Source organism: Caretta caretta, chromosome 4 (genome assembly GCF_965140235.1).
Source record: "Caretta caretta isolate rCarCar2 chromosome 4, rCarCar1.hap1, whole genome shotgun sequence".
Taxonomy (NCBI): Eukaryota; Metazoa; Chordata; order Testudines; family Cheloniidae; genus Caretta; species Caretta caretta.
The window spans coordinates 99,169,929-99,184,033 of NC_134209.1; the positions used below are offsets into that span (position 1 = coordinate 99,169,929).

Genomic DNA, 14,105 nt, shown 5'->3' on the forward strand with positions numbered 1-14,105 from the left:
GGATCAAATCCAAGCTGTCTTGTTAGCAGGCACAACTCAGTTGCAATCAGTGTTATTACATCAGGGCTGTGTTTGGCTAGGAAAGTCAATGAGGCAGAGAGATGTACAGTACTCTTAATGCTTGATAGCAATGATCGAAGTTCTCCCTACTGTGACCCAATGGAAATGACTGTGGAAACAGAGCCTTCTGTAGAACTAGGATTGTAACTGCATTGAATGCACAAGTAGCTCCTTACTGTCCCATAGGGCATTGTAGTTATGTCTAAATTAATGTTGTATCTCTGGGGACAAGAGGATGTTTGTGGCTGAATGAAGGTATGCTTTAGTTGCTCTTGTTTTTCATAAAGTGATCAGAAGTATGTGTCTACAGAAAAAATTTAAAACTTCGTCCAATAAGATGAGGCACAGAAAAATGAAATGATTGGACCAAAGTCTACCCTTAGTTACAACTGGTTCAATTTAATTGCATTCAATTGGATGATACAAATGTATGTGAAGGCAGAATTTGGCCCACTGAGTCCATTCCTTAATCTTTTCAGTAGGAGCCATTTTTGCTGTCTAACCCAGAAAGCTCATCCTCAAGGATGTTCCAGATTGTGCCCTCAGTTCGCATCAGTGCATCTGATGTTAGGTATCTGACTCGAACACATACAATGACATTCATATTCAAAGATGATGTTTTATCTTTAGTCTAACCCAGGGATAGTCAATAGGTGGACCATGGTCCAAATCCAGACCATAAGATGTTTTTCAGTGGACCATGGTCAACAGAGGCGATGCGTGGGTGGGGCGAACAGCCCCATGGTGGGGGGGAGTGGAGGAGCTCAGCCAACCACCCTGCTTTCTCGCCCTGCTGCATGGACATGCGGACAGTGAGGCTTGTAGGGGAAGTGCTGCCTCCTCGCTTCTGGGCATCCCAATAAATTATGGGGGGGAACCCCCCAGAACCTTTCATATGTGGTTCCCCCTTTCACTAGTCACAGGTATGTGTCGCCTCTGCGTGCAGGCTAAAGCTGGGCTGGGGCTGGAGCCATGCAGAGCTGTGCTTGTACTCCAAACGGTCCCTGGAGCCCATTGCCCCACCCCCATGTTCCCTGCCCCCGAAACCAACCTTGTGCCTCCATCCCAGAGCCTTCCCACCCACTCCCACCTCAAGTTCCCAGCCCCTCTGTGGTCCCCATAGCCCACCCACCCTGGTCTCATGCCCCCTGTCCCTGAGCAGTTCTCAGAGCCCCCCACCCTGGCCTAATGTTCTCCCTAGGCCCAGTTCTTTGGGGCCAGTCCCCGGAGCCATCTCCAGCCCTTCCCACTGCCCCAATCCGCCTCTCCTTCCCTAGTCTGCCTCCAGTTACCCTGCCACATCCCAGGTTCCCCCCATGTTCCCAGGGCTACTGTCTGGAGTCTCCTTGGTTCCTCGCACTATCTGGAGCCTCTTTCCTGCCCCTCTGCTATCCCAGCCCCAAAAGGTGCTTTGCACCACTAACTGGATCATAGTCCAGCAGCTTCACCTGCTGGGTCTAAGCTCAAAAGTACTCTCACACATTCACACCCTGCTTTGCTGCCTAGATCCTAGCCCATGCTCATTCCTCTCCCATGCCATTACATCTCTGCCACTTGGCTCAGTTGAGGGCATGAAGGAATGTTTGTGGGGGGAGGGTGCGAGCAGCAAACTACGGCCTGCAGGACCGTCCTGCCCAGCCCCTGAGCTCCTGGCAGGGGAGGCTCGCCCCTGGCCCCTCCCCTGCTATCCCCCCTCCTCTGCAGCCACACTGCTTCGCAGACAGCACTGTGGGCGGCGGGGCTGTGCGCTCCTGCAGGACGGAGCGGCAGCGTGTGTAGCTCTGGCCGTGCGGCGCAGCTCCCAGATATGCTGCTCTGAGCAGCATGGTAAGGGAGCCGGGGGGTTGGATAAGGGGCAGGGGGTCCCGGGGGGCGGTCAGGGAGCAGGGGGCGGTTGGATGGGGGGTGGTGGTTGGGATGGGGAACGGGGCAGTTGGATAGGGTAGAGGTTCTGGGGGGGGCAGGGGATGGGGAACAGGGGGAGGGTTAGATAGGGTGTGGAGTCCCAGCGGGCAGTTAGGGGCAGAGGTCCTGGGAGGGGGTGGTCAGGGGACAAGGAGAAGGGGGGGTTGGATGGCTCGGGAGTTCTGAGGGGGGCAGTCGGGGGGGCAGGAAGTGGGAGGGGGTGGATAGGGGGCGGGGGCCAGGCTGTTTGGGGAGGCACAGCCTTCCCTACCTGGCCCTCCATACAGTTTCGCACCCCGATGTGGCCCTCAGGCCAAAAAGTTTGCCCACCCCTGGGCTAGCCCCATGCGTCCCATTTTCCGTAAAGGGAAATAAGGTCACCTAACTCTCCGGGTAGGGAGCTGGCAGGCAATCAGGGAACTTGGGGGGGCAATTGGGAGGTAGGGGAGGGAAGCTGTGTTGGGGTCTGGACCTTGATTATACCTTGACCAAGAAATTTGGATCTAGACAAAAAGTAGACTACCCCGGTCTAAACCTTTGGGTCTAGCTAAATCAATATATACTGAATAGGATATGTAAGGTCACTTACTGTAAAATGGACTAAGCTTTAACTTTGAAATTCTTAAGCGGATTGGATGACTCAAGGGATTAGGGTGACCAGATGTCCTGATTTTATAGGGACAGTCCTGATTTTTGGGTCTTTTTCTTATATAGGCTCCTATTTACACACACACCCTCCCCCACACACACACACCTGTCCCGATTTTTCACACTTGCTCTCTGGTCACCGTACAAGGGAGGGATAAAATCCAAACCAGGTAGGGTAACAAAAGTTGTTCAGATTTGATTGGTGTACAGTGGTGGTGTCAGTCCTGTTCTAGAGGGGAGGTGTTCCCATGATAAAACTGGGATTACATTTGCCCTCTTTGTCAGTAGTCTCAGCAGAAATGCTAACCATAGAATGAATATGGAGAGTGAATTGTGTTCCCACTCCTATATGTGCCTCTTCCAGGTCATTCCTGAGGTACAGGGGTGTGGGTCATTGAGAAGTTTGTACTGCTGCTGCCTGTGCTGTGGTTGCACTGTGGGATTAAATACATTCATTCTTCAGTGCTGCCATTCTGACACTTTCTGTGAGAGCTAAATCCTTATTTAAATTAAACAAAAATAAAAACAAGGGGATGGGCAAGGGGGACTTCATGATGTTTGTGAAGCAACAAATTCAGTAGCTGCCAGTGACAAAATATAAACTTCACAACAATTTCTTATTTATTGGTGGTGCTTTTTACCTGCACTTCAGCACAAATAAGGCTAATGTTCTTGTATTGCAGGCTGCTGAACGTCTTTGTCATGTGGAAGCCTGTGCAGTGACATGGTATCAACAGGAAAAGTTAATCTTGTTTGTTGTACCTAAAGACAACTTAGCAAGAGACACTCTTAAGGAACTCCAGAAACATCTCCCAACCTATGCAATCCCTGATGAACTTGTGCTGATAGAAACTTTGCCTTTCACATTGCATGGTAAATGAAGTAATGTTAACAAGTGCTCTTCAGTGCAGATGCTTCTGTGTGCCTTTTCTGTTTGGTTTAGAAGCTAAATTTGTTGTCTTTTCTTCTTTACTGAAACTTTACCCCAAAACAGTAGTAGCTGGTTCATGCACCATTATTTATTTTATGGCGTTGTGCTATGATGTGACCCATGGTATTAAGCCATCACCGTAAGCTATAGCTCTGTTCTGTAGCAAATCTACCTGGCTCTCATTTGTTCTCCATTGCATTCCTCTATAGCATTTATTTGATACCCTTAAACTCTCTGTAATTGAATAATAATAATTAAAAGCATTTTAATATTGAAAATACACACACATGTATTTGCTTGACCTCCTCTTCTTCCGTTGAAGTCTATGGCAACTGCTTTCAGTTGGCACAGGATAAGGCATGATATGTGGGTGTGTGTCATATGATAAATTTTCAAAAACCTGCTCCCTTTTCTGTGGGTGCAGTTGATTGCTGATGTAAAAAAAATGGATGCAATTTTGCTCACAAATAAAGAAGGTCTAGACTGAGACCCAGATGAACATGTAGGCCATAACAAGAACTTGAAAATACAAAGTCTAAAATGCAATGAAAAAATCTTGTGCTTTTTATTTTGTTTGAAGGCAAAATCGATGTTTCTGAGCTGAGCAAGATTTACAGTAACCATCTAAATTTCAGAAGGCATGACAGTAAGCTGAGTGGAGCAGAGGAATTGTGGGAAAGATTGCAGTATTTATGGAAGGTAGTATTTTAAGCTGCCTTTTTATCATTGCCAGTGGATCATTATGCATATGTCAGGAATTAAATAGTTTTAATAAGTGTGACTAATGCAACCAGAATATTTTTGCTGCACATACATTATGTACTGTAGCTCCATCCGTTCATTTAATACTTAAATACAGTTTCTCTGTAACAGCCAGGAGGGAGCCATTTATTTTTTCCCATAAGCTGAAGTAGCAAACTGTAATGGGCTAAGATGTTAGTGTATGTAGGGTGAATGCCACCACATAATCTGTCAGCCGTTTCTAAATACTTCTTCCCATGCCAAGCAAGATATCCATAAGGGAGGCCAATAATTGGGGCATGGAGTTTTTAACAAACAAACTGCTGTGTTACCAGCGTCCCCCAATTTATATATATTACTTTTTATTAACTTTTTAATTTTTTTATGAGAGATTATTGTCATAATTATCTTGTGAGCAATCTGGTTTTGTTATATGCTGAATCCTGTGGTGGTGATATACATGTTCATAATAGCAGCAGCAGCATCGCAGTAAAATAACAAACATATTGCCTTTAGGCCGTGCCCTTCACGTATGACTACAAGAGTCACTTCAGCTACTACTGATATGGAGCACAGCAGCTGTTTCACAGCACATGGCAATGTTACATCACCAGACAGAAAGTGAAGAATTCTGTATTTAGTTTAAGCTGCAAATGAAAACAGTGCTCATTGTGCCTCAGAAGTGGGCTCCTGAGCTTCTCTCCACAAACCCCTATGTGTGGGTGAGGCCTCTCTGATAAAGGCAAGCAGATGTGGCTATAAATTGTGCCCTGTCAGATACTTGCAATGGGTAGTGCTGCATGACTACCCTAGTAGCCCTGGGAGATTGGACATGAATGAGATCTTGGTGGACACATCCTAGGCCTAGATCTGCTGTGCTAGAGAACGGGGCTTTCTAGAACAGGGCCTAGTTTTCACAAGCAGAGGTGCGGCAGCAGGAGGTACACAGTATGTTGCTCTTTCTGTGCTGGGGGTGCTGCACCCAGAATCCTTTGTGACATTGTTGGAAGGGGGTTAGGGCTTTTGTTCAGAGCCAGGTAGGTTACATTATTTTAACAATAAAAAAGCCATAATAATTAGTCTCATGCCTCCCTAATAAAATTACATTAAAAAAGTGCTTCAGGAATTGTAAATAAAATTGTTTGTCAAAGGCAACAATGTTTGATCTGAGCAGCAGAAACTCCTTTAAATTTTTTTTTAAAAAATGCATCTTAGAGTAAAGTGCTCTGATATGCATTTTTTAAAGAGTTCTTTGCAACTGTTTTAATTCTTTGGCTGTGGAATGAACTGCAGAATCGGAATCAAGCCTAAAATTTGGTTAGCACTGCTGAAAATGACACTTCCCACACGGCTTGATCAGCCCGCATTTCTCAAAGAGCACCAAAAAGTGCAAATAATATCCTGCAAGGTGCTGAATATTTTTAGTCCCTGTTGATTTCAGTGGGGGTCTGAGACACTGACAGGCTCAGACCCTACTTCTTCTTCGAGTGCTTGCTCATATCTATTCCAATTTGGTGTGCGTGCGCTGCGTGCACGGCCGTCGCAGAATTTTTACCCTAGCAACACCCGGTGGGTCGGCTGGAGTGGCGCCTTCATGGTGCTAGTTGTATACCCCAGCCGACCCAGCGCCCCCTCGGTTCCTTCTTACCGCCCGTGATGGTCGTTGGAACTGTGGAGCTTGGCTTTGCTACTCTCCCTAGAGTTCACCCTACGGTTTGTTCATAGTTTGTTGTTATAGTATAGTAGTTTGTATTAGTGGGGGAGAAGGGGGTTTCCCCTCCTCCCCCTACTTGATTGGGCTCATGCCCAAAGCTCTGGGTGTTAAGCCCTGCGGATCCTGCTCCAAGCCCATGCCAACGGGTGACCCCCACAACTCTTTCCTGAAGTGTCTGGGGGAATCTCACGAGGCAGAGAAGTGCAGGATTTGCAAGAGCTTTCGTCCCCGAACGAAGAAGGAGCGGGACTTTCGTTTGAGACAGCTCCTTATGGAGGCGGCTCTTAGTCCTCAGCCTCCAGTGGTGCGGCAAGACCCAATGCCGAGCACTTCGGTATGCAGCACCTTGGCTTCAGCTACAGGAATGGTACTGCAGTCGGACTCTGATAGAGAGCCGCGGCACTGAGGTTCCCCGGCACCGCAACCAACATCTTCAGTCCTGACCAGGCGAGCGAGAGCAGTGCCGAAGTGGCACTGGAAGCCGGCAAAGGCTGGCCCACCTCAGCAGGCACCACCCTTTCCGGATCCACCTACAGAACCTCATCCCACAGCAGAGTGTCCGGGGACACAGGTGACGGCCTCGGTACCGTTGACTCCGGAACCAAGGACAGAGCCGTTGAGTCCGGTGTGACTGGACTCCCCGACTCTCAGCGTGGTTGAGGTCCAGTTCCCATCTACACCAGATACCTTTGTGGCGACAAGGGATCTGATTGCCTTGACGGTATCAGCATCTCCTCGACAGACCAAGACACCGCCACCTGTCCCCGTGGCACCATCCAGGGGCAAGCCGACTCTTATTCACCTGTTGGCACTGTCAGTTGAGCCTTTGCACCACTCCGACTCCCGGCACTGGTCTTGACACTGCTCCGTCTGCCAGTCGCCATCCAGGAGTAGATCCCGGTCCCGACGCCGCTCCCGACGCCAGTCATTGTCGTTGAGACCCAGGTCCAGATCTAGGCACTGGTCCAGGTCCTGGAACCGATCTAGGTTCAGACACCACTCCCCAGCATCGCGGCACCGTTCTTCTCCATCTCAGTACCGATCTCCAGCTTTGCAGTACCGATCAACTTCATCTCATCAACATGATTTGGCGCAGACCCACTCAGCACCACCATGGCCATCGCGTTCCACCTCTCACTCATCACGGTCTTAGGCAGGGTCACGCTTCTCAGACCACCACCACTCTGATCACGGCCGACTGGGCTCAGGGGCAGATTAGTGGCAGGCACAAGAACTGGAGCCCGCTCAAGGGTCCACCCAGTGGACCTTTTGGACACCCTGTGTGTACCACCAGGCACAGGGTGCTCCCTCTGGGACTTCTCGCTCGGCCTTGTCCGAGCCGCAAGTGCCTGAGACCTCTTCCAGCTGTCCTGCTCCTGGAGGCATGGAGATGGTGGCGTCGTCCTTACAGGCACCAGCTCCTCTTGCTCCAGCTTCCAGCCCGAACACTGAGGTCTCGGGACTGGCACAGCTCAGCTAGAGGCCCCGGATGATCCTCTCCCTCCTGTGGCATCCTCCACATCTTCGCCCGATGAGGCTGCGGCGGGGACTACTATATTGGTGTGTCTGTCCCCCCGTTACCCCCGCCCCATAGACCTCCGCACTCACCAGGAACTCTTGCGCAGGTTGGCGCGGAACATGAACCTGCAAGCAGAGGAGGTGGTCAAGGTGGAGGACCCTGTGGTTGACATTTTGTCCTCAGAGGCTCCTTCCAGGGTGGCCTTACCACTTATCCAGACCATTCAAACCACGGCCGGAACAATCTGGCAAACACCTGCCTCCATTTCCCCCAACTGCTAAGGGGGTGGAGCAGCAATATTTTGTTCCCTCCAAGGGATATGACTTCTCTACACTCACCCACAGCCCTGTTCACTGGTGGTGGCCTCAGTGAATGAGAAGGAACATCATGGTCGGCAAGCCCCAGCACCTAAATCAAAAGAGGCCAAGAGCCTCTATTTATTTCGGCGCAAAGTCTACTTCTCAGGGGCGCTCCGGCTCTGGATTGCAAACCAGCAGGCTCTCCTGAGCCGATGCAATTTTAACTCTTGGAACTCCATGGTGAAGTTCAAGGAATTGGCTCCTCTGAAGTCCAGAGAAGAGTTTGGGGCTCTGGTAGAGGAGGCCAAAACGGTCACGCGAACCGCTTTGCAGGCCTCATTGGACACTGCGGACTCTGCTGCTCGGACCCTCTCTTCAGGGATAGCAATGAGGCATATTTAAAATGCAGCCTCAATGCTCCTACCCTCCTCCTTGGCCGAGGCAGGATTTCTATAGGAGACGGGGGCTCGGTGGCAGGAGAAAACCCTCCAACCACCAATCCAGCCAGGCCCAAGGTCCTTCCAAGCCCTTAGCGGGTCCCAAACAAAACTTTTGAAGGGACGCCCGAGGATGGTGTACCCAACCTCACTCAGGATCCTACCCCATTCTTGAATCATTTTATCTCGTTTTCACCGTGCCTGGTCCCTCATAACCACAGACCTTTGGGTTCTTCGCACGGTGGAAAGGGGAATACTCTCTCCAATTTTTGTTCTCCGCCCTGTCCCTCTTCAGGGACCCCTATCACAAGCAACTGCTTATCCAGGAGGTGCAGTCACTCCTCGCCATGGGGGTGATCAAGGAGGTTGCAAGGGAACTAAGGGGTAGGGGGTTCTACTCCCGTTACTTCCTAATCCCCAAGGGAAAGGACGGGCTTCGGCCTATCCTGGACTTGTGTGGACTCAACAAATTCATGGTAAAGTTGAAGTTCCGCATGGTCTCCTTGGGCACCATTATACCTTCCCTGGATCCTGGTACGCCGCCCTCGACATGAAGGACGCGTATTTCCACTTTGCGATTCATCCGGCTCACAGACGCTTCCTCCGCTTTGTTGTCAACTGTGAACATTATCGATTCACGGTCCTTCCCTTCGGCCTCTCCATGGCCCCTCAAGTGTTCACCAAATGTATGGCCATAGTGGCAGCCTTCCTTCGTCGATGACAGATACAGGTATACCCGTATCTCAATGACTGGCTCATCCGAGGGCGCACCAAAGAGCAAGTGCAGGTTCACCTTCTTCAATTCATCACAGACACATTTCAACAGTTAGGCCTTCTGCTCAACATGGCGAAGTCAACGCTAGAGCCAACCAAGAGGATAGAATTTATCGGGGCGCTCCTAGGCTCCGTGCGGGCTCGAGCCCTCCTTCCGGATGCTCACTTCCAAGCCTTCTCAGGCCTCATCAGGAGCCTTCAAAGCTTCCCAACCTCAAGGGCAAGAAGGTTATTGAGTCTTCTAGGACACACATGGCTTCCTCCACATACATGTCCAGACATGCCAGACTATGGCTCCGCCCTCTTCAAGCCTGGATGGAATCGGTCTACCACCCAGGTCGAGACAGCCTAAATCTGGTGGTTATCATTTCGGAGGGAGTCCCTGGCCTCCCTCCAGTGGTGGCTAGACCCAAAGGCAGTATGCGGAGGAGTCCCCTTCCATACCGCTCAGCTTTCCTTGTCCCTCATCACAGATGCGTCAGCCCTGGGATGGGGCGCCCACCTCGGGGACATCCAGATGCAAGGTCTGTGGGCCCCATCCGATCTCTCTCTCTCTCTCTCTCTCTCCCCATATCAACATATGGGAGCTGATGACTGTGCTTCTTGCGTATCAAGCCTTAGGGAAGCATTTGCATGGTCGTTGCATGGTGGTCCTCACAGATACCACCATGGCCTTGTTTTACATCAACAAGCAAGCGGGGGCTCGTTCCTCCCTCCTCTGTCAAGAGACCATTCGACTGTGGGAATTCTGCATAGCCTACTCCATTCACCTGGTGCCATCGTTTCTCCCAGGGGTCCAGAACATGTTGGCGGATCACCTCAGCAGGTCCTTCCAATCCCATGAATGGTCGCTCTGTCCTGTTGTCATTCACTCCATCTTCCTAAAGTGGGGGTTTCCCCAGGTCAACCTGTTTGCCTCGCACAGCAACCGGAAATGCTTGGCGTTTTGCTCCCTCTAGGGCCGCTCCCCGGGCTCTTCCACAGATGCCTTCCTACTCCCATAGAAGAGCAGTTTGTTTTATGCCTTCCCTCCATTTCCTCTTGTACACAAGGTTCTGCTCAAGGTGTGCAGGGACAGATCATGACTGATTCTGGTCATCCCGGCGTGGCCCAGACAGCATTGGTATACCACACTGTTGGAGATCTTGGTGGACGCCCCAGTTTTGCTGCCTTTTTTTTCCGGACCTGATCACTCAGGATCACGGCCGCCTCTGTCACCCCGACCTACGATCCCTCCACCTCACGGCGTGGATGCTGCATGGCTGAGCCACTCTGAGCTACTCTGTTCTCATTTGGTACAGCAGGTTTTGTTGGGTAGCAGGAAACTTTCCACTCGGACCACATATATGGCTAAATAGTAGCAACTCTCATGCTTATGCACTCACCACAGCACCCCCACCCCCCACCCCAAGGCGTCAGTCCAAAATGAGAGGCACGATCTCCTGAGCCTGAAACAGCAGGGCCTGACGGTATCATCCATCAGGGTTCACCTGGCTGCCATTTCGGCTTTCCACCCAGGAGCGAATGGCTGATCTGTCTTCTCCAACCCCATGGTCAGTAGGTTCCTTAAGGGCCTGGACTATCTCTACCCACAGGTACGACAGCCAGTCCCCACCTGGGACCTGAACCTGGTCCTCTCCAGGCTTATGGGGGCCCCGTTTGAGCTGTTGGCCACCTGTTCCCTCCTATACCTCTGTTGGAAAATGGGTTTGCACAGTGTGTATCCGAGCTCGCAGCTCTTACCTCGGAACCACCATACACGACCTTCCATAAGGACAAGGTGCAGCTACAACCTCACCCGGCCTTTCTTCCCAAGGTGGAATCAACCTTTCATATCAGCCAGAACATTTTCCTCCTGGTTTTTTACCCAAAACCACATGCTACTCGTCAGAAACAACGGCTACACTCCCTAGATGTTCGTAGGGTCCTGGCCTTCTACGTTGAGCATACAAAGCCGTTCAAGAAAACGACCCAGCTCTTTGTCGCAGTGGCGGAATGGATGAAGGGCCTCCCAGTCTCATCCAAGCGGATCTCCTCTTGGATCACTTCCTGTATCTGTGCTTGCTATGATCTGGCCGATGTTCCAACCCCACCCCTCACCGCTCACTCTACAAGGGCCCAGGCCTCATCAGCGGCTTTCCTGGCCCAGGTGCCAATCCAGGAGATCTGCAGAGCCACTACTTGGTCTTCAGTACATACTTTTGCCTCTCACTATGCCATCGCCCAACAAGCCAGAGACGATGCGGTGTTTGGTAGAGCGGTCCTTCAATCCACGGTACTTCAGTCTGACCCCACCGCCTAGGTAAGGCTTGGGAGTCACCTAATTGGAATCAATATGAGCAAGCACTTGAAGAAAAGATGGTTACTCACCTTTGTAACTGTTGTTCTTCAAGATGTGTTGCTCATATCCATTCCAAACCCGCCCTCCTTCCCCCCTGTCAGAGTAGCCAGCAAGAAGGAACTGAGGGGGCTCTGGGTTGGCTGGGGTGTATATATACAGCACCATGAAGGCGTCACTCCAGGAGGCTCCACAGCCGACCCACCGGGTGTTGCTAGGGTAAAAATTCTCCGACGGCCGTTCATGTGGCGTGCGCACACCTAATTGGAATGGATATATATGAGCAACACATCTCGAAGAACAACTGTCACAAAGGTGAGTAACCATCTTTTCCCTGTGGCACTGGGACATTGTTCACCTCACAAGCTCTGTTCTCTGCTTCTTCTCTAGTCTCTCCTGAATCTTCCAGATGATTCACCCAGCATTTCCAAAGATTCACTGTTTCTGTACAGTGGTGGAGACTCCTTGAAGTCACTACGGTTTCATGATGAGATTGAGAATTTGACAGGCAAAGCCATCCCTGGGCTCCTGGAAATTATTCTCAGCAGCTCCATTGCTCAGGTTTACCAACATGTTCTTAAAGCTGTATTCCCAAGTGAGGACCAAATAATGGATCGTAACACTGTGAAAAGAACACTGACTGAGAGCAGTGGAGGGGAATTCCACGGAGAACACACAAAACAAAAATCTAGAAGGTACTTTAATGCTGCTGCAGGATTGGTTGCATTTATTGCACTAAACCGAGGAAATCGGATGTTGTCGATGACTTCCCCTGAGTCTCTTATGAACCCATATAATGTAGGACAGGCAGGAAAAAAGTTAAGACAACAAGCATCTTATTCATCTGCTGTAACTTCTAATACAATGAAATATGAAGTGACAGAGAATAAATCTGGAAAGAGCAGAAGCAGTCCAGAAATTGCAAGGAAGGCAAATGAAACAGGTACTCATTCTGTAGAACAAGCTCCTTCAGAAGAGACTTTCTTAAAAATGCCTGAGAAGCTGATATTACATGTAAGATGGAAGTCAAATATGGGCAAATGTGTAGATGCCTCCCCATTAGTTATAATACCAGCCACGGATGATTTATCTGCAACTGTATACGTTGGGTCCCATTCTCACACAATGCAGGCAATTGATCTATGCTCAGGAAAAATCAAGTGGGAGAGAATCCTTGGAGATCGAATTGAATCGTCTGCATGTGTGTCTAAGTGTGGAAACTTCATTATTGTTGGTATGTATTTTAAATGATTTTCCTTCCACCCCCCCCACCCCCAAAATTGTAACCAGATTACACAGCAGCTTGTTCAATGTCAAGCAATATGTAGCTGGCATCTCTGCTTCCACTAACCCGTGTTCTGTGTCTGTCTAAAATTAAACTGCAGTAAATGGGAACAAAAGGGGAAAGCAGTTTCAATGCCACTGTTGAGGGTGGCTGGGCCCTTTAAAGGGAGGTGGGTTCCAGTCCACTTGTGACAAGTGTGGCTCATCTCCCCAGGTGAGGAGGATGAGTGATAGTGAGTGAAGTCATGTAACAAGTGGGTCAGGTGGCTGAATCAGCCCTAAGGCAGATAAGCAAGAGGCCTAGAGAGAGAAAGTGGGTGTTTACAGATTCCTCAGGTAGAAAGAAGGCTCCTGCAGGGCCCTGAGTCAGCAGAGGGGAAAGAGGTCTGTCTGCTGATCCTTTCTAGATTGGAAGAGAATAAGATTGAGAAAAGGAGCAACCATTTGAGGGAAGCTGATCCAAGGTCACAGCTGACAGGAATAAGCACAGCTCCAAGGAGGGGAACTGTGAGGCTCCTCTGTTAGAGGAAGACTTTGGAGACCTAGAGAGACAGATCTGCAGGTGGGAGGATCTGGGCTCAGCTGGGGACTGCGTAGAGGAGCCTGTTTGTGTTTGAACTCTGAAAGGAAGACAGATACTCAGGGAGGACGGGCTGGGCCCATGTTGAAACTGGGGTGAAGATTCTGTAGGTTTGAGTTCTATTTTGAATGACTCTGTGCAGCACTTAATACATTGAACTATGGGAAGGGAATATCTAGACAGTATGGACTTTTTAAGGTCCCCTGAGTAGGTGTTCAGGAGGCATAAAAAATAATGGAAGGGCAACTTATTTAAAGTATTGCAATCAAGTAGGATTATTATGCACCAATGGATTCTCCTTTTCTTAACTGTACTGTACTAGTACAATGATAATCAACAGGTACAAGTTCCGTTTGAAGAATTTAGTTAGAACATGATCATTGAACTGCTTAGAAAAGCATGGGATAAGTTTTAAAAATGCCTTGAAAGTAAGCTTTAAAAATTACGAGGTAGTGTAACCCACACACCTCCTGAGTGCGGTGCTCTGTCCTATCTAGTGGCACTGAGACCACTTAGAGAGAGAGATTGAGTCTGCTCTACAGCCATATGGCTTTTAGCTCCTACAGTAGAGGCTCATGTACTAAGCTCCAGAGGTCCCAGGTTCAATCCTGCCTGCCGAAGACTCGGTGTTACAGTAGAATTTAGCATATGATACCTCAGATAGTTAAATCTGATGCAAAATAATCTTTTTTTAAAGCGTTTTGTGGGTACTTTGAGCAAAGGTCACTTATACAAGATATTGGTGAATGCACTTTCCACCCCATCGGTGTATGCTGTCTGAATTTTAAAGCAGTTTGTTGTTGGCATGTCAAAGTGGCCATAATTGCCTCATACAGGATTAATATGTCACCTGTAACTGACTTCCCCATGAAAAA

The 14,105-nt window shown here is 49.5% G+C and overlaps 1 protein-coding gene across 12 annotated transcripts in view; it reads left to right on the forward strand.

Moving 5' to 3' along the window:
• The window catches only part of AASDH (aminoadipate-semialdehyde dehydrogenase), a 61,861-nt gene that overhangs the window by 24,097 nt on the left and 23,659 nt on the right, over positions 1-14,105 (forward strand). For all 12 annotated transcript variants that reach the window (XR_012668160.1, XR_012668161.1, XM_048848214.2 and 9 more), the window contains 3 exons: positions 3,297-3,486; positions 4,125-4,243; positions 11,757-12,600. Coding sequence is in view for 10 of the 12 variants with exons in the window: in XM_048848214.2 (XP_048704171.2) it covers positions 3,297-3,486; positions 4,125-4,243; positions 11,757-12,600 (1,153 nt within the window). In the remaining 2 variants the exon portion in view is untranslated. The remainder of the gene's footprint in view (positions 1-3,296; positions 3,487-4,124; positions 4,244-11,756; positions 12,601-14,105) is intronic.